General features: G+C 30.9%; 1 protein-coding gene across 2 annotated transcripts in view; it reads right to left on the bottom strand.

Annotated features, from left to right (window-relative positions):
- Positions 1–22,016, bottom strand: part of LOC136041154 (uncharacterized) — a 54,775-nt gene that overhangs the window by 18,867 nt on the left and 13,892 nt on the right. Inside the window, exons 2-3 of one of the 2 annotated variants that reach the window (XM_065725685.1) lie at positions 10,043–10,301; positions 9,002–9,052 (exon numbers count right to left, since the gene is read on the bottom strand). In XM_065725685.1, coding sequence (XP_065581757.1) covers positions 9,002–9,052; positions 10,043–10,301 — 310 coding nt within the window. The remainder of the gene's footprint in view (positions 1–9,001; positions 9,053–10,042; positions 10,302–22,016) is intronic. The other variant, XM_065725686.1, reaches the window with a different exon arrangement.

The raw sequence follows: 22,016 nt of genomic DNA, 5'->3' as shown, positions 1-22,016 counted from the left end.
CCTGTCCTACTAAACGTAAAAAACGATCGAGAGGACATAGAAAAAATAATAGAACAAAAGGAATTAGATGTACATATGCTTTTTATAGATCTGTGCCAGCTACTTGAATTTAGGGGTATGATTTCTGTAATAAAATGTCTAAATAATTTATCCAAGAGGAATTTAATAGAACTTTTCTGGATTGTTAAGAACAACACAGCTCTTGATTATAATTTTAAAGTAATATATGATACAATTTGCATTCTAACTAAAACGAAATTTATTTCAAAAAAGAAAAAGTTTGATAAGATCAGTAATAAGGATAACAGATTATATTTACCTATTGATTTTACTTGAAAGCAGATTGAAGATATTAATTTACCAAAAATTTTAAATCAGTGGAATGTGAAGCAGGCCCTTCCCAGTAATTTGAATTATAATGATAGTTCAGTTTCAACTTATAAATAGAAAAGCTAGAAAAATAGAATAGAAAAATAAATAGAAAAGCTAGAAAAGCTATTGGGCAAATTATTTTTAATTATAATTTAATACTTAAAAGATTACATAGTGATATAAATTGGAAACCGGTTTGTAATCGTAAACAACTTGGCCCATTTGTAAATCCTACTTACAAACATGTATAACAGGGGACTTGTCAATAATAAAGCAAGATGATCTTCAAATTATAATGAATAAAGGGGCTAATTTCCGACTTTCTCATCATCTGAAGCCATCGAGCTTTCTTGATGGATTGGGAAATGATTTTGATTTATTTATTGATAAGTGGTGTAAGAAAGAAAATAAAAATAAAGAGAGTTTTCAAAGTTGGAAGAATTTAATTATTAGTAGAATAAGAAATAAAATATATTCTAACTTAAAAAACAGTAACAATAAATCATTATTTTATAATGCGAAGATTAAACAAGCAATTGCTAATCTAAAGAATGAATTTGTAATTGTGCCAGTGGATAAAACTAATAATAATTTTGCCATAATTTGTCAGAAGCTGTATTGTGATATCTTAAAAAGGGAGTTATGCACAACTAATGTTTACGAAAAGGTAAATATAGAGGATGAGAATTTGATTGAAAAGACTAAAGAAATACTTTTTGAAAAATTTAATATTAAAATAAATGACAATAATAAAAAGTTCCCTTTCATATGTTTGACTGTGAAATTTCATAAGAATCTCCCTAAACCACGGTTTATTGCTGGAGCAGCTAAATGTTCAACCCGCATTGCTGCTAGTGACCTCTCTTTAGTTTTAAAGGAAATTGTAAATAAACTTAAAACCTATTGTTCTGGTATTAAAAAATTATCGAATTTTAATCTTAATTGGAGTGTTAATAATTCACTGCAGGTGATAGATTCTTTAACAATGGTTTCAGCTAAAGGAATTGAGTCTTTCGATTTTGCGACAATGTGTACTAATTTATCACTTGATGTGGTGTTTTATAATTTAAAAACTGTTATCAAGAAATCTTTCCTCTTATTTAGTAAAAGGTTCTTAAAAATAGACACTTATAATTATAAAGCTATATTGATAAATTGCTTTAATACTACAATTAACTTGAGATGTTACAGCTTGGATAGAATTTTCAGTTATTAGAATGTGTTTTATGCAATACTTATATAAGATTTTGTGGTGATTTGTACAAGCAAATTGTGAGAATTCTCATGGGGGGGGGAATGCCAGCCCATTCATAGCTGACTTGTTTTTAAGTCAACTAGAATATAAATATATGATGGATAAGAATAATCCAATTAATTTAAAACATGTTTTGTCAAATAAAAAAATATTTAAATGAAATTTTGGTGTTAAATTGTAAGAATTTCATTGATATTTCTAAAAATATATATACATCAGGGCTTATTCTTGAACCTAGTCATGGCAATGATCATGAAGATCATTCCTTAGATTTAAATATTAATATATGTGATAAAAATAAATTAAGTTTTAAAATGTATAATAAAACGGATGATTTTGATTTTGAAGTGATTAGTTTCTCATTTCCTGAAAGTAATATACACTCAAATATCATATATTCAGCATTTTTCTCACAGTTACTTCGTTATGCAAGGATTTGTAGTAATTAAATTGATTTTAAAAATAGATGTAAAATCTTAAGCCAAAAATTGATATCAAGAGATTTCTCTGCAAATAAATTAACTTGGCAACTTAAAAAATTTAATTTTCATTATAACGAACTTTTATATAAATATCAAAAGTATTATCTAGAAATACTTAAAGAAATTGTTAACTAATTTCGGAGGTTCAAGAAATGTTGTTGCAGCGCCATTTATTTTTAATTGTGTTTCTAATTGAGCGGATATTTTTTAAAATTAGCCACATGGTAAAGATAAATTCTATAATTGTTTAGTTCATACAGGTTTTTTGGAATGTGTTAATATTTGTGATTTGGTAAAATTTATTATATTTAGTTTACCTGTTGTTGCTAAAAAGAGGGACATATTAACAGGATAAGCTTGTTTTTGTGTTACTTGGTTGTTTTATATTTGCTATCTTTTTTTCTTTCCTAGGCATGTATTTTGGGGGTGATACCTGACACGGGGATGCCATGGATATTCTGTGGTAGCCACATCACTTGCCTGGGTAGGGATTTTAAAGTGGCGAAACCCTATATAGGGCAGTATATTCTCCTGATGAGCCCTTGTGTTGGGTTGTTGCCCCTGAATTATTTGTCTTTATTATTTTTTCTATTGTTTGGTAAATGACGACTTATACCTATTGAAAACATGACTGCCTGTCCATGAAATATTCTTTATGGTTGATTGTGTATGGCTATGCTCTTTGACCTATTTGATTGTATGGATGAGTAGGGTTAAGGCCTCATTCAAGTGCTGGTCTATATTAATCACTAATTTAGGAAAACAGTCTTCCTTTTCTCCTTCTGTCTTTTTTTTGTGCTGTTGCATTGGTGATTTCTCTTTTCATCATATATATATATATATATATATATATATATATATATATATATATATATATATATATATATATATATATATATATATATATATATATATATATATATATATATATATATATATATATATATATATATATTATATGAATGAATTTATTTAGTGATTCAACTTACAAAAAGTATTTCACTTTCTATTCTAAAGCTAAACACTATGGACAAAAAGAAAAAGAAAAAAAAATTAGCCTTACGGCATTTCACGACTAACAAAGAAACAAAACTAAACATCTAAAATAAACTACAAAACACATAATTTTGTACATACGATCTAACTAAACAAGAGAAAACAAAAACAAAAAAGACAAACTAAATAATACACACTGAATTCCGTCATCAGACATAAAAAAAAATCCACATATTTTTAAATAAGATTATAACCCCAAATCCAAACGTTTAGTTTTTCTTATGTATTCCAGTAAAATATTTCTAGCATTCCTAAATTTAAAAATCAAATCAAGATTAAACAGAAAAGGAACATTGATAGTATTAAGGTGAAATATTAATTCTAAACGTTCACGAACAAAAATAGGGCACTCAAACAGAAAATGGGAACAAGTTTCATTTACACCACAAAGGCACAACTCCGTATTAATTTTGTTTATTCGGTGAAGAAAGAAATTTAGCCTGTAATGACCCGTAATAATCTGCGTCAGATGGTAGAAGGGCTGAACTTTGCAAACAGCTAATAAATCTTCTGTTGAAGCAAAAAAGCGAATTTTCCAAGAACTAACTTTATTCTTAAATTCTTCATACCCTCGTCCGTAAAGTATATTTTTCAATGCCTTTCTATTAATATGAAAAGTTGAAGTATGGATTTCTCGTACTGTCGAAAGGCCTAAGATATCTACTAATGATTCATCAGTGAAAGTACTATGATTGGATGAGCGTTTAGAAAGGGGGAATTCAGGAGAAGTGAAATTTGGCCAGTGACTTGGACGGCATTTTTCCGCATAGCGCAATGACGCTAGCTCAGTCGCTCGGAAAGAAATTGGCAATACCCCAGCAATGGCCGTAATTACGTCATATATATATATATATATATATATATATATATATATATATATATATATATATATATATATATATATATTTATGTATATAAATAGTTTCAACTATTGCAGTACTACCCATCAAACGTTAAAAGTCTAGTAGAATTTTCCGTATTACCGAAAAAGGGAGAAAATACCCTAAAAGTAATATAATTTTGATGAAAATCATAACGTAGGATATAGCTTATGAAAAGTCTCTATTTCCGACGTTTCAAGGTTCTATCTACAAAAATGTGGATTTTGTATTTTTGCCGGAAGAAAGATCACATATGCGTGTTTATTCTTTTTCAGGTGTGATTGTATTGACCCAGTTGTCCTAGAATGTCAAGAGAAGGCTAATTCAAATGGTAATTAAATCTCTAATGCCCATTTTAAGTGAGAAAAATTGGAGGGGAACTAGGCGTCCTTCCAAGCTAATTTTTTCTCAAAGTCAATGGATGAAAATGTTAAGATAGTCATTTGGTTCAGCATAGTGAAAAAAATCAAATAACTATGTCTCTGTAAACGACTTAATCCCCAAGAGTCCCCGGGGGAAGGGCTTCAGGTTATGAATTGTGCCCACTGTTTGCAAATTGTATTGGCTACTGAGAAGTACATACACATTTTTTGCGGGGAGTTTTTCGCTGAGGGGTTAAAGGGAAAGGATTATATGGAAGGATCATTTCATGGGGGAGTTTTTCCTGGGGGAAGAGAATTTTCTATGAAAGGGGCTTTCTTCTTATTAACGAAATACTTTTTTTTACTCTTAAAAAGTCAAATAAAACTATCAATTCCCAATCAAATGAGCCGTGTCTGAAGCTTATAAAATCATTCTCCGTATGAGAATGATATATGCTCCAGGGAAATAACTGAAAACATCCGTCCCTGGGACCCAGGGGTTTTTTCAACACCAGAGATTCTTTTTTATCTGACCGTTGAACCATGTATATAAGATGAACTATTTAAAAAAAATTTAACTGAAGTATTTGGAGAAAAAAGGGTGCAAGGGGGGGTAGTTGCCCTTCGATCTTTTTTGACTCATATAGAGAACGTTCAATTTCCAATCAAATGATCTTTTTCTGAAAATTAAATGAGCATCTCTTCTATAAGAACCATGTATGCCCTCAGGACACCTGATTCTATGCCCTGGGGTTTTGTTTCAAATCGAAGTTTCTATTGTCTGATGTTTGATATATTTTAAAAAATGGGTATCCACAAAAATTTATACGATGGTATGGGCAAAAAAAGGTGTGCATGGAGGTTGGGCTAGTTGCCTTTGGATCTTTTTTTACTTATAAAAAGTGAACTCGAAGATTTAATCTTTAATCAAATGAGCGTTCTTTGAAAGTTATACGAGCATCCTTTCCATAAGAGTCATATATACACATATAGAATTATTTACACCGCCTGCCTCTGGGCACCAGGTTTGTGTCGACAACGGATTTTCTTATTTGATCTTTGAACTATTTTTAATAAAATGGCTACATAAACGTTCTTATCTGATGCAATTCGGAGAAAAAGGCGTGGAAGGAGAACTAACTACCCTCTGATTACTTTTGACTCTTAATTAGTGAATTAGAACAATAAATTTCCAATCAAACGAACCCTCCTTGAATTCTTTACGAGCAGCTCCTCCATATATGCTCCAGGAGCATAGTTTACAACACCTGCTCCTGGGCCCTAGGGGGTTGCTTCGACAAAGGAGCTTTTGTCTGACCTATGGACTATTCAAAAAAAGCTGTCTCATTTTCTTTGGAAAATTGGGGAAAAGGGGTGTGGGAGGGAGGTGGGACTAGCAGCCCGCTAATCCCAGTTGACTCTTCAAAATGAGTTAAAATTTTAAATTCTTATCAAATGAGTACTCTCTGAAGCTTTTATAAGCATCACTACAATAAGAGTCATGTATACCCCGAGAGTATACCTTCAAATGCTTTCTCCCATTCCCTTGTGGGGCTGGGCCTCTGTCAACACTGGAGTTATTGTTATATGTCAATTGAACTGTTTTCACGATCCTGGCTTTCTCAAAATCATGTCTTTTATCTGATGCATATTGGGAAAAAGAGCATTGGGGGATAATTGCCTACTCATCAATTTTGAATGTTAAAAAAGGAACTAGAAATTTAAATTTCCAAATGTATGAGACACCTTTAAAGTTTATGAGACCAGCCCTTCCAAATGAATAGCCAATGGGAAAAAATAAATAGTTAAATATATAATACAATATTGAAGCTTTAGAATCCACTGTTAAAAATTCGTTAAGATAGGTTCTACAAAGAAAATCCTTCTGCTGAATTAATAAAAATTGTGTTTTGAAAGCAAAATTCAAGAAAGTCGTCCCGAAAACCTCCCTCGTAGACGCTTCTCTTGAAAATTCTCTCCTAGCCACTTTCTGCCACCAGTCTATTGATAGATTTTAACCCGAAAATTCCCCCACAAACACTATTATGTTTCAAGGATTTTTGAAACTATTTGAAACTTTTTGAAATCCTTGAAACATGTAATATATAGTTTTTACTACAAACAAATAATATATATATATATATATATATATATATATATATATATATATATATATATATATATATATATATATATATATATATATATTGTTCACGTTTGCTTACTTGTTAAAATAGAATTATTCTTGGGGTTATAGAAAAGTTTGAATTAGGTGGGGTTTAATTGACGTCAATTTAGGTTATGCTGCCTATGAAACCAGTCTAATTTGAACAAAATAGCTACTTAACTAGTTATTTGAGAAAACTAAATAAATGAAAAATTAAAAAAAATGCGAATTCGGTCGACAGAAATTGAAAAAATTTCGAATTTCCTCTACAAAGAAAACGGAAAGTTGTAAATACAAAAATGAAACAATGTTAAAGTGGAAAACAGCATCAACAATATATGAATATTTTGTGCCAAAAGACATCAAAAGAATGATTTTATTTGACAAAATTGTAAAATCTTTATATTACTAAATGAAAATTGAAAATCAGTTAATTTCTCTGACAAAAATTGAGGAAACTTAAATTCATTCTAAAAAAAGGAAAATAAATGAATCATATAATTGAAAGGATTTTATTGATTATGTGCTTGTTTAGTCAATTAATATTAAAAATATTAAATTTTATCTCTGTAAATTGAAAATGTAGATAATATATCCAAACAAAAACAATGGGAAAATTTTGTGTCAAAAACATTTGTACTATAATTGAATAAGTGATATTTAAATCTAAGAAGTTAAATTGTATAATTTATCCAGGCAAAACCAATAAACTCAGCTTGAGGAAAAATAAATAAACAAGAAAGAATATAGAATTACTTGTCAACAAAATTGAAAATAGGGCGAATTAAGCAAAAACAGTGAAAAACTGTTACTACCTGTAACAAAAATTGAATTAAAAATCTTAAACAGATGTCTGTGAGGGTTTCGTCTTTACTCATTAGATTATTAGTATGCAACCTCCACTTTTAGCCAGATTCGTGTCTTTTCTGTAATCTCTTGGCCTATTTCAAGGCCCTGAGACCTTTTGACAAGATTTGATGTACTCCAGCCTTATTTACTTGCGTTTAACGTTTCTCCAATTTATTCTAGCATATTTCAAGACAAAAAGACCTTTGTTGACACTTTTAAAGGGTTCCACCTCTACTCAGTACTATTCAATTATTTTCAATCATTCCTAGGGTATTCTTGGACGAAACAATTTTTTCAGAGGTTTTAGAGTGTTTGACCTTCTTTTACTTGCATCAACGTTCCTGTAAGATCTTCTAGCCAGTTTTACGACATTTTCTATTTCTTTTAGCCGTATTTAAGACCCATTTATTGATCCTCTTATCTTTTTGACTATTCCAACACGAAAGACCTTTTCTGAAATAATTAGTATATTTAATCCTTATTAAGTGTCCTAAAACAGATCTTCAAGCCTCATAAGGCTTTTACCGAGGCTGTTCATTTCAACTACGCCTAATTTTAATTTCAATGAAAGTTTAGTATTCTGTCCTACTAATAGATCATTTTTAACGTTTGTATTGTCTTCAGTACCCATTTAGCGCTATCTGTTGCTTTTCCAGCATCTTTTAGGCTATTTCGACTACAAACCCCTTTTCTAATTTTATTGCCGTGTTCTATTCGTGTTTAGTCCTATGTAACGCTTCTTTAATATCTTCAAGTATATTTAAAGAAAGAAAAAATTTTTCTGAAGCTTTTAATGTCTTCCAGCCTTTATTTACCTTCATTCGACTCTCCCATAATAAATTCTCTACTTATTCCATGACCAGAATTCCTTTTCAGTGTTTTTAATATGTTCCAGAGTTATTTAGTCTCATTCAACGTTCCTCCTTCACCACCTAGTTTCTTATAAAACCAAAACCGATTTTTAGACTTTTTTTGGTTTTCTAGCATTATTTAGTGGTATTCGAAATCTCCTAACGTCTGCTAGCTTCTTCTGTGGTCAAAAGAACTTCTCTGGTGTTTTTTGTTTTTAACCCTTATTTTGGCTCATTTGACTTCCCTCTCATATTACCTAGTTTATTTCAAGACTAAAAAAACTTTAATAGAAGAAAAATCATGTTTTCAAGCTATATTGATTCATATAAGATACTCATCGAACATTTACTTGGCTACTCCAAGAACAAAGGACCTTTTTCGACATTTTTGGCGAGTTAAATATGCATTTAGTTATTTTAAACGTTCATCCCAGCCACGCTTGTCTCTTCCAAGCGTATAGATCTCACCTAGACATTAAAAGACTGTTCTTTTTTATAGATTAACTATAATTAATATTTCAAAATAAAGTCAAACTGCAAAATCAAATTGCTGTCCCGAATGTAATTAGCTCAAAGCAAAACTTAAATATTCGTCTTCCCGTGGTAAACTTCTGATCATTCAATCCTGATGCAGTGTACTATAGCCCCTCCCTAAAAAGGTTTTTTTAGTGTTGAAAAAACAATATTTACTTCCTTTTGGTCTTAGAATAGAAAGAATTCACTCACCATCGGGGTATATTGATATTTTCAGTCCCTTTGATGTCATGCCATGAACAACTTTAAAAGAAAACAATCAGTGGAAAAGTTTTGTAATATTCTTTCCGTGCTAGGTACTACATGTTAGGCTAGGTACCATGTTAAGGAATAAAAAATACGACAAAGGTAGATTAAAAATGCAACAAAGTGCCAGGGTCATTCTAAGCTTTCTTCTGTAGTCGAAGACTAAAGCAACTAAATTGATGTTGCCAGCCTTGTAAAAAACATAGCTAATTATTATCATTTCGACATATGTTCTAAAAATTAGAATATACATCTCTTTCGTAATTATGTGGATGTTCTACAAGGGTATTTGCATCTTAACATAGTTTGACAAGGCAGATATAGTTCTGGTAATTTCAAACAACTCAGGTCCCTTTTTTTCAGGGATAGATGCTTTCCATCCAGTATTTGAAGCACAAAGCTTCAACTTCAAGGGAAGGACGAGGAAGATATCTAAGGTAAAAACTACAATACGGTAGTTTACAGGTAGGTACAGGAACCATATGGTCCTGAGTCTTACAAACTGACTGATAAGCGAGAGCAGTACTTCATATACCAGAATTACTCGGTCTGGCAAATTCTGCTAGGTACAGATTGTAAGGACGTTATAGAAAGTCATGGCTTAACAAAGACACTGATTTTCGGGTATTCTTAGAAAAGAGAAGTTTTACTTCGAATTTTTCTGTAACATAATTTTTTTCTCTATGTTAATTCTTTCAATTTCAACACAATTGCCATAGCAGTGGACCTTTCTGAAGTCTAGAAAGGAAAAAGACAAACTTTTTAAAGTGGATTAATATTGTCCAAATTATTTCAATGAAGAGAAATAATAAAAATGGTCAAAGTTTTCTTACATTTTCTACTCAGAGCTTCAATAGTAAATTTGACAAAAGGATTAAAGAGACATGAAAGAACTATTTCTTTTGGTGAGTCAATGCCATCACATGGATTATGAAGAATGGATGTTAATTTAGATTAATGGATTTGATTGGTTTAGTTTCCACTTACTTGTAACGTTTTTTCCAAGGACTTCTTTACGAAAATAAATCGGTGAAGGCTTAAAAACTGTTTTGGATCGGTATGGTGTACGGCTTGCACACATTTTTACTCCATAAGCTTTCCGATGAACATGTTTCAGGTCACTGTAAAAACGTCCATCTGCTTCAATGAGTACGCCTGTCCAGTTCAAAAATCTTTCCATGTGTAATGTTGTGGAAAATGTAACTCCATCCAATGCACCACATTCTAAGAAGTGCCTTTGGCCCCTCTAGCATATTGGAAATATTACAAGCTTCCTCAAATTACGTTTACACTAATTTTGTTTTGATCTTTAATTTCACTAGGTAATAATACATAATTTTAGTACACACGATTCCACACTAAGGTGGAAGTAAACAAAGATCAAAGGACACTTAAAAAAGATCTGAATAAATTATTAAATTATCGAACTCTAAATTTTAATTGAAGATACCAAAGAGAACTGCTTTAAAAATCTAAATTTGTTTTCAAAGCTCTATTCAGGTATATATTTTCTTTTTTAAACGGAATGAAATCAAGAGAAGAGATTTTGAAAAAAGTGTCCTTTTAAATTAATAAGATTAATCTAGAATGTATATATTAAGATTATCTTGATTTTTTTTTGTACTCAACACGTTTATGGTAAAGAACTGTAAGAGAGCAGTCATTTACGTTGAAAGTACCACATAAAATATAAATATTTTAAAAAAATCATATATGGTTTTAGTAAAATTTTTAGTTGACACAAGCCGGTTAGAACTTTTCGAAGGAAGGTCACCTATCTGTTATTTTTTGGTAGTTATTCATCGCAAATTCTTAACAGCATATTGCATTTAATTGATATTGTGGTTGGTAGTATGATAATACAAAAAGAATATACTATTCAATATACATATCGTTTATAGTAATACAGAAAGGTCACAATGGCCTTTGGTGTAGATATCTACATTTTTTCAGCAAGACTGTATTGTAAAACTTTTCAGGCAATTCTTAGGTAAGGTAAATATTAAAAAAAAAATAATTAGAAATGTTTAGTTTTTTATAATCTTTATTAGCCTACTTTTCTCTCTGACGTGAAACAGAAGTGAAAAACATACGATTAAATTCAAGTGTTAATTTAAGTAAAATAAAAACGACACAAATTTATTAAAGAGATTCTAGGATGGTCAATCAACTCTTTATTTTGGTTGTTCTCAATTCCAAGACTAAATAATTTCTTAGGCCACAATGCCTTTCAATTTGGATAATAATAAAAATAAGAATATTTAATAAGACCGTAATATTTTAAAACAAAAGGTTAATAAAAAAACAAAAATTAACTATAAATAAGAGAATATGCTGAATATTTTGACTTCAGGTCTGGAGATCCATACCAATGGAAAAAAACTGAACAAATTTAACTAAATTTGAGAAAACACAAAAGGAAAAGAATAAAAAAAAAACAGAACGAAAAGGATAAACCCACGTATTTTAACAACATCCAATATCGTAATATTCATTATACAATAGCAAGAAAAAAGAATATTATATATTATGTTGTCTCTCTGCCAGATCAGCATACAATGAAACAACATCAATAATACAGTTGAAATTTAAATTAAAATAAAACCTGGCAAAATAAAATAGTATATTCATTAAAAAATTAACATGCGCCCTAGGTTCATTCAGTTATAATTAAATAAAAGAGAACAAAGTTTATTATTTAACATTTATTGTTTTTTATTTATTGCCTATGTTTTAATTTAAAATGTTACAAATAAATTGATCAAAAAATCTAAGGTATGATGGATGTAGGTAAAAAAGACTAAGGTACTTAAATTTGAATATTATTGCTATTCTAGCAAAAGGAAATTGACTATTTCCTGAAATAATTTTAAATTGAAATTTGAGTGTAAGTTTGACACTTTTTCGGGTTTTGTTATATACAAGTTTAAAGTTTAATGAATTAGATATTCTAAGTTGTATTTTTAGTAAGTTATTGCAAATAAATTTATTTTTCTCATCATTTCTATTAACACTTATGTCCTCATAGAGGATTTTAACCTGTTATTATTTCTTAAAAAATTTTAAAAGTGCAAAAGAAGTATTTATTGTTTTTGTTCCTTCGTATGGTTTACTACACTAAAAAAAAGTGAAAATGCTCTGCACTATTGACCCAAAAGTATCCGTATTTTTGTATTAATAAATTATTTATTGCATATTCATGCTGTTGGGACCTATCTTTAAAGCTTAGCTTATTCTTCCAGTATAACATTATCCATGAGAACACAAAATTTTTTATACTCCTTTTTTTAAAATTTTTTTGGAAACATCTTTTTTCAACTGTTATACAAAGAGTCTATAGCGAGATGGAATTTAAAGCAGCCTATATATTTTTCACCATTTTGCTAGTTTCTGCTTTCAATGTTATTATAATATTTTTTAAATTTTAGTTTAGTTTCTTCGTTATTTTTTCCGTTAATAAAAGTATCCAGATGCAAATTCAAAAAATAGAATTATATTATTTAGAGTTTGCTATTTTGGTTATGGTCCACTAGTTTGTTTTAAGATTTTATACCAGTTTGTTAATATTTTATTTTTCTAAGGTCACCAACACTGGTCAGAACCCTACTTTCCTTGCTTACTTATCACCGATTTTCTTCAGAAGTTGTTCACAATTACATACATTAATAAATAATATTGATAAAACAATATGAATGCTTTTCTCTCATAGGACACAATACAAAATAACTATGCTTTTGCATACTTAGTTTACAATATTGTTCGAACAAATTATCTTCTTTTTCTATAGCTTTAACTTTATTTTTCCTTTAACAGAAAACAGTTATCTTATTTTTCCTTTAACAGAAAACCTTCAATATGTTAACTTCCAATTTTTATATGAACTATTTTGAAAAGCCAGAAAAACAAAAATCTTTAATTACTCGCAAAAGAAATTCTAAGTTATAAAATATTGTCTGATATACTATGAATACATATATAGCTATTTAAGTGTCTTTGAATAATTAACGCTAAAACAACACTATTATATCACCAAACAACACTAATACAATATTTCCAGCAACTTCTATATAATGTTTTGACTGACCAGCCTGAGAACTATGGAAATAAATCCTTATTGTCCCACTTCTCAAGTGATATATTAAAAAACTCCCCAAGTATATTCTGCAAAGCTAGGTCGGAATAATAAGTTTGAACATGTTCAATCTACATATCTATACGCATAAGCTGGATATGGCTTATTTGTTCCTGTTAATTTGTTGAAAATTCATTATGTACCAGTGGAACTAGTTGGTAGGCAGAAATATCTACTATAGCTAATAAAAACAACTAACTGCGGTAATTAGCAGCATGAGGTCTAATCAGTTACACAGGTTCCTACTCAAAGCTAATCTGTTTTAAGCCTTCTTCTTTACACCTTCCCATGAATTTTCCATTTTCATGAAATTGTACTTTAAGATATCCTCCCACCAAAACCACGGATGACCCGATTTACATACATGCCGAGACAGTTTGCCAAAAATGGCAAACTTTGGTAATCTGTCACCCTTCCTCCACAGAAACTACCCTAGCCATCACAACCTTCCTCTCATTATAGCACTAAAAAGCGGTATTAAACTAAACTCTTTAAACAGCCTGCTGTTTGAAACGCGGTCAGTCAGCCGGGTGTCCAGAACAATCCGTAGACAACTAACAATCTAGAAAACATCTTCCTATTTCTTAGGTTTCCAGGCCTCCAGCCCATAATAGAATGCTTTCATTACTGTAGCCTTCATTATTTTAATTTTGACTTGCATAATTTTTTTCTTATTCTTCCAAAATCATTCCATTTCTTGAAAAAAAAAGATTGAGGGTTGGCTGTTCTGCTTTTAACATCTTCACTTCTCTTAGATTCTGTAGTAATAAGGTAATTATAAATATCTTCTTAATTAATCTTTTCATTGCCCAACGTCTTATTTTCAGCTTCACTTATCCCTAGCTAAAGTGACTATGTTTACTCGATAGTAATTTTTAAACCTGTTTTAGAACCCCGATTTTTCACAAAGTTCAAGGTGCATTCATTTTCCTCACACTTTCATTTACGAAGCTTAAATAATTGGTATAATATCCGGCTTAAATAAAGGATACATTTACTTCCCCATTCGGTTTTGTGTTCTCCCATTGCCTTTTTGTACCCCTTAAGACAAAACCGATAAAAATTATCCATATAAAAGGAGAAAGAAAAAAAACCTTCTGAACTCCCGATTTAATATGAAACTAGCTACAAACCCTCATTTCCTACCGTAATCGTAAAAGTGCTGTAATCATAACATTAATTACAGAGCACTAATAACTTTAATAAATTTGACTTGCATACCTTATAAGATCCTTCACTATCACTCATCTCTCAGCTAAATTAAACGCTACCTTATAATATATTAAAATGAGGACTAAAGTTGTTTTATGACTCAGGCATTTCTCAACTAATAAGCAAGTAGTGAAAAACTGGTTGACACATCCTCTACTCTTCCCTGAAATCAAACTGTTTTTTTCCAAAATATTTGTCTAAAGGATTTCTTTGTCTAAAAAGGCCTAAGCATACAAGCCTAATAAGAATATATTTTTAAAGGAATCTTTACAAAAAAGTTAGTGAAAATAATGTTGAAATATGGGCAGTTTTTATAAAATGTAAGGTAAAATTCTAGTTTAGCTACTTTTTGCTGTATTGGAAAGGGGTCAGATTAGAAAAATGAAACTTTAAGGGATAGGTTTACAGACAAATGTATGTCCTGGGATAATGGGTTTGCTACCTACAGAGTAAATGGTAGGGTATTCCAAAATGCTTGAGAAGTTTGTTTGTCGTAGATAAGCACAAATCTTCTATCATAACTAATTTGCAGCTATAAACTTCTGTTGAAAAGTCCGATGACCCCTCTAGTCATATTTGCTGGAGTAAATCCTCGGCCATTTACGATTTGTATTTCTACCATAACTGTACAGTAGATGAAGGAGAGCAAGTTGTCAATATGGTTCCAAACAATACAAGAATTTGACTTTGAGTTGACGTTTCGCACGGGTCATTGATGCAATGATCCCAGTGTTGGTCGTTCTTCAATGAATACAGAGCTTGGCATGCAATACAATAAGTGTCATGTATAGTCCCGTTTGAAAATCTCAAATGCTCAAAGGATGCCGGGCCGTGTAAATTAACCAAAAGCAGGTGTAGAAAAAAGCATTCATCTTGATTGGAATAACTGGTGGAGATTCTTCCTATCGTGGTTTCTTTGAAGAAGTTAGGTTGGCCGTCGACTAACTCACCCCATTTTGACGTTCGAATGATTTTTTGTTAGCATTCCACGTGTCTAACTTAGGCTAATCAGAATAAAAAAGTTTTTTTTTTGCAAAAGAATAATTTTGACATAACGCAAAGAAAGTAGTTAAAGTTGTATCCGGTGGATACAGGGCTCTTTGTTGCACGTTGGATTCTAAAAAAAAAAAAACAAGTAGACCATTCTGTAAATGTACCACTAAGTTGACAACAGCCTGACTTCGTCGGAGTATCAGAAATGAAGAATTCGCAACACTGTTTCATTACTGCTTTTGTATATCCCAGCCTGATATTTTACGACTTCATCGATATCACTGCTTTCCGACAGCAAGTCAAAAACTGCCATGTCGCTGCCTTTGTTGACGTATTTACATATGTATTTGATCTCCTTTACAGAATTACAATATTCCACACATATTTGCGCATTGTATGTTTTTGATAATAAATGTGACTATGGAACGACCCAATGGTTATCCACTTTGTTTTAACGGTTAAGAGAGTTTATGATTGCTGTTTTTCCTTCATCTTCGTTAGACCTTTATCTATTTAATGGGTATCCATCATTGCCGTTAATTGTGTTCGGTACTAAAAGTTGAGGATATTGCTTTGTGCACTTTCCTCTGTCATGCATGGTGAATTTTCATTTTTTTTCACCGCAAGGTCCATGTGTCATGTTTTGTACCACAATGTCATGTAAGTCCCTATAGACATCTACAGGAGGTATTTTTAATGGAAATCACATCGTCAATTTCATTAGAAGCAATTTTATTAAATAAACATATTAGTATATGTGTGTGTTTAGCACACCTCGCTTTTGTCATTCCACTGAGTGCAATCAGTATCGCACTGGCCCAAACAATTTAAGTTTTACTATGAAATTTATCATTGATTTCAACTTTCACCGTAAAACACGGGATGTAATGATTATGAACCGGCAATTGTCCAGGAAGTAAAAGTTGCTGTTTGTCGTCCAAAGATGGATTACAGGTAAATGTAATAAACAAATCTGAACTGCCATAGATAGGAATATACGCAATGGCATCTTGACCATACTCAAACATATGACCGTGACTGCTAGAATATGACGAAGGTAGAATCGTTACTCTTCCAATTTTAGTATTACCGTCATTTACAATTCCATCTCACAAATAATAGAATTGTTCAGAGTGGAGCTTGGTCTGATTCAGATGGAGCAATAGCAAACGTTCTTATTCAATCTTTGCATATATATCAACTTATTGGTGAAACAATTGACGGCATTTATAAATATAATTCTCTTCATCTTAACGAATCATTAGTCGATAGCCATAATTGTTCATTGTGCTACTTTTCTTATCCATTTCTTTCTTAGTGGCTGGATATATCAATTCAACTTGAATGTGAGAGCCGTCGGCTCAATTCAAAAAAATTTTAGAATATTGTAGGGTATCGTAGTATCGATAAGTTTCGGCATTTCCTGTCAACTGATAGTTTCGCCCATAAAGAACAATATCTCGAGGTTAGAACTGATCACCGACCATACCAATCACCTCTTCGATGATAATTGGAGCATTGTATATGTGCACATGTTCTGCAGTAGGTGTTTTGTCGGTGGAAATAACAATTTTATACGTGTAAGCAGAAACTAAATCGATTGCTGTTTTGAACAGTTATCGAAATAAAATCGATTGCACTGTTTTATTATTATTCTCTAAAAGATATTACAACTGGGAAACAATTGTTCTCTGATCCCAGGGAGAAATTCCACAACCTGCATTCAATTCAGCAATGCTATCACTGATGAAGAACAGTAGCAAAAATTTGTGAAGCTCATCTTAGAATGGTAAAAGGGATTACCATCTTAGAATGGTAAATGGTAATATATATATATATATATATATATATATATATATATATATATATATATATATATATATATATATATATATATATATATATATATTTATATCTATACATATATCTGTTTATATAAAAATAAGTTATATGTTTGTTTTTTTGTAATCATATTACGTCATTATAAGTATATAAGGCTTTGTATGTGACGTCATTATAAGTTTATAATGGGGAGATTCAATGAGAAATTTCAGTATAAATCCTACAATGGCAGAAGAAACAGCCGAGGAAGCTGCTAAAAGAGTTAATTCAAAGATAAAATTTAGTATAAATTCTTACAATGGCAGAAGAAACAGCCAAAGAAGCTGCTCAAACAGTTTATGCCAAAAGGCTTGCGGCTAAACGAGAAAGTAAGAAAAGAAAGTGTGCCGAGGAATCACAAGAACAACGTGAATACATGCTTGCGTCTTAAAGAAAAATTACTAAAAATAATTGTACCGAGGAATCACAAGAACAACGTTTAAATAGGCTCGTGGCTCAAAGGGACAATAACAAAAAAACGCACCGAGGAATCACAAGAAAAATGTGAAAACAGGCTCGCGGGTTAAAGAGAAACTACCGAAAAAATCATGCTGAAGAATCACATGAACAACGTGAAAAAAGGTTTGCGGCTGTTTTCAAAGCTTGCCGAGGAATCACAAGAACAACGTGAAAACAGGCTTGCGGCAAAAAGAGAAAATGCCTAGAGAAAGTGTGCCGAGGAATCCCAAGAGCAACGTAAAAATTATCAACTGGTATTCAGGTACAGCCCAGTCGATGATTTTTCCCTATTGCAAGGCCTTGAAATTCATTGGTGAAACAATGGGAATTTGCTGCGCCTCAAGAAAAGTTAAACTTTTTTTTTATTTTTTCCTATTTTTTTCTTCTTTTTTATTTTCTTTTTCTTCTTTATTTGTTTTAATCCGAAACGTGCCCCAGCAACACGTGTGCAAGGTGCTTATTTTTAAATGAGTAAAACTTGCGGATATACAACTGATAATTCCTTTTCTATACTCTTGTAATTCCTCGAAACGCATACTTTTTTGCTTTCTTTTTCAGTCGCAAGCCAGGTTTTGCGTTACTCTTGTAAAACATCGACACGCTTTCTTTTGGTAATTTCCTATGTGCCCCAAACCGAAACCCCCCCCCCCCCAAAAAAAAAATGCAACAAGTATGCAAGGTGCTAATTTTTAAATGCATAAAACTTGTGGATATAAAATATTCTTCACTGTCCCATTATCAGTGCAAATAAATAGATTGTCCAGTTTACCGACCCTAAAACATGCAAAATATAATTGTCAATGTGAAAAACAATTTTTATCAAGATCTATACCGTATTTTTCCAATGATTGCCCCTGAGCTTTGTTGATGTTGATTGCAAATGCTAATCAAATTGGGAATTTTATTTTTTATACTTCAAATGGAGATCTGTTGGATTCATGGAAATGCGAGGAATAAGAACAGCCTCACCCTCGGAAGGCCCTGTCAAGATTGTTGCCTCTATTACGTTTTCCATTTTTTTTTACAGCAAGTTGCATGTCATTGCAAAATTTTGATGGGTTAATATTTCACAACAGTATTATTGGTACGCTTATTTTTAGTTGTCACACATTTGCTGAAAACCCTGGGAGATCAAGGAAATTTAAAAATTCTGATTGATAGTTAACCGCTTCATTTGATTTCATAACTCTGTCAACTGACTTTTAAATCACTGCGAGAACTCAAATCATGATCAGAATAATGTTGTTGATTTCTTTGACGTCTTTGTTCTTGGATTCCAGAATCGCTCGTTGAATTAGCAATTTATGATTTATATAATTAGTTAGAATATTTGGAAATAACTTTTCAGCCAAATCATTTTGTGCGTCACTAAATTACAGAATTGAGGAAGCATTTGTATACGTCCTGGAATTGAGTCAACTGGGAACATTCTGTTTCCATTTGTCAGCAATTGGTCTGAAAATATTTCACCAGAATGATGGTTTTGCATTCGAACACGCATATTTATAGTTAATTTTAATGTCATATCTCTCTTTTATTCAATAGATGAATTCAATCTAAAAGAAAATAAAACTTATTCAAAAATTCTAAGGTATTTCTCTAGAATTATTTAAAAAACAGTACTTTGTAATGAAACATCATAAGCACTTTGGCAGATTACGTTATAACTTTGTATGTTAAGTTATAACGATTAAGTTATAATTTGACAACTAAGATAAATTGCATTTATTACGAACAATAAGATACTTTTGAGTTCAAACTAAAATTATGTTGGTGCATACCATCATTGCATTATAGATTTCAATAAAAATGACGTCACCATATTTGTTCTTTATTCTCGTTAATCTTAACTTTAAACAATTTTAATACCCTTTATCTTAGCTGCCCAACTTGGTATTTCCAAGTTTGATGTTTTAGATTGTTCATTTGTCCTCTCGGCATTATAAAAGTACTTTTAAAACCATTTGTAGAGAGTTTGTATCCTTGGCATTTTATACTTAGCCACTTACATTTTTGAGCGTCTCATGCGTCATCGATGTAATTTTGGTAATTTGATTTCATTAAGTTCATTTTTTTTTTGTTGAAAACGGTTAATTTACTAATTTTTATTCTGTTGAATATTTCTTTATAAGCCATAAGTGGATCTAACCTAATAGAAAATAAAACTCCTTTTACCATCTTCAGGTATTTCTCTAGTTTCAATTAAAAACTTAGAAAAGGGTTAGATAGTTTCTGATAAAACACTATAAATATTTTTTTTGTTTAAATAATTACTATAGAGATTTAGAACAGAGAACTAAGATAAAATAACATTTATTAAAAATAAAATAAGATACTTTTAATTTCAGTTCAAAATGTGTTGGCACATTATGTCATTGCAATACTGATGTATGTAAATTTGACGTGACTAAAATAAATCTTTTTCTCCAAAAATTAATGCTATTAACGAATTCTATCAAACTTAGGACTTATTTAGCTTGTCATTTTCATTCCAGAATATTAAAGGATACCAGGATAGTCATTTTAGAGAAAAAGTAAATGCATGCACAATTATTGATAATTTAAAGAGATATGATAGATATAACAACTCGAAAACATTTAAATATTTTTTGGAAATTGGCATTATTGTAATTTTTGCTTTAAAAAAAAATAAATACAGGCTGCAAGTTAGAGAAAATTGTTAAGAGCCTTAATATCGAAAAAATCGTGGGTGAGAGTCATATTTTTTAGCATATTTTAATAGCATAGATCCGTCACATTTTCACAGCTAATATTCGTTGCATGGACGTAGCTAAAGTTTTTATTGGGGAGGGGGAGAGTAAGAGGGGGTGCTATTAAAGTTAGGTGCTATTAAAGTTGTAGTGAAGAAAAGTAACTATTGATTAAACACGCCATTTTTGCATTTTAAACGTTATGCAATGCACTATAAAAAACAAAAACTCATCAAACAATCAAAAACACAAGTGCTGGTTTTTGGCTTTTACTAAAATTGTCGGCAATGAGCTGCTCCTTATGATAATAGCATAGCGTAATTAAACTTATGGGTGGGCAAGGTGAATGTCGCATAGACTTGACCTTTTTCCAGCCGTATTCACCACTAAGGCTGCTTTACTTCCCCCAATCCCACACCCTGAACAGGACGCTCAATCCCATATTTGAACCATATAATTATATTATTCTGGATAGTGCGCCATTTATTTGCACATAATATAAAATGGAATGGACTCAGCTAGAATCAATTTATTGTTCTAAACTTATAATATACATGATTTATTAAAATATGTTATTTATGATTTTTATATTGCATTGATTATTCGTAGTTTTGCCAATTTATATTAATAAATGGAAATGAAATTAGGTTGCCAAAGCCAAAACAAAATTTCATAGGCATCACAATTGAGCTGTCTAAGGAAACATACAGGTTAAGTCAGAGTATTTCCAACGATTTTGAATCTTTATATTGTGAAATGTTGCCATCATTTAAAAAGTAACCGTTTTTTGAATTACAATATATTCAAAAATTAAATCTTTAACTATAAACTTATCCATTGGTTATTGTTTGACAAGATTATCCATAAAATATGAAATATCCTTTGCATCAATAAGGGAAAAATCTTAAATTAATAAAAAAAAAAATTACCAGGTATGCAAATTGGAAGGGAGCATTTAATCATAAAGTTTAAAAATTACGTTTCCATTTGTATCTTTGTTGAGAAAAAACAAATTCTATAAAAATAAAAAACAAGTTTTCCTTGTGTAATACAGGGCATGAGGTGTATCCATTTTCACACTGAATATCATTTTCATGTCTAAAATTCCCTTTACAATCAAATCACGAGTTTCTGGTTCTGCATGATAAAACTGATACTAGAAATTTATAAATTGTGAGAAAAAGCATACAACTTTTGTTTAAATTCACTTTATTCTATAATCAGCAGAAAAATTTCGTAGAGCATGCTGATGCAGGGATAAAGGTTCCACAGATTGCGCTTGTGTTGTCTGAAATACGACTAATCTCAGTCGTAATTTTTAACCCATTTACTATTTTCTAAAGGAAATATTTAGAGAAGTGAATATATCCAGAAATCAGTATGGTATTATAGTTTTAAATTCAAATGAAAAGCATTACGTTTTTTTTCAACTTCTTCTTAATTCAGAGAATTATATTCAGTGTACATCCACTTTCGATTCAGTGATGAATTCAGTCGGGTTTGTAGCTTTAGAGGGTATATAGATTTTCCCCTTTCAAATTTTTCAAAAAAAGGAATCTAATTGTGAACTAGG

Source organism: Artemia franciscana, unplaced genomic scaffold (assembly GCF_032884065.1).
Source record: "Artemia franciscana unplaced genomic scaffold, ASM3288406v1 PGA_scaffold_112, whole genome shotgun sequence".
NCBI lineage: Eukaryota > Metazoa > Arthropoda > Branchiopoda > Anostraca > Artemiidae > Artemia > Artemia franciscana.
This window is presented reverse-complemented; position numbering and strand designations above follow the sequence as displayed.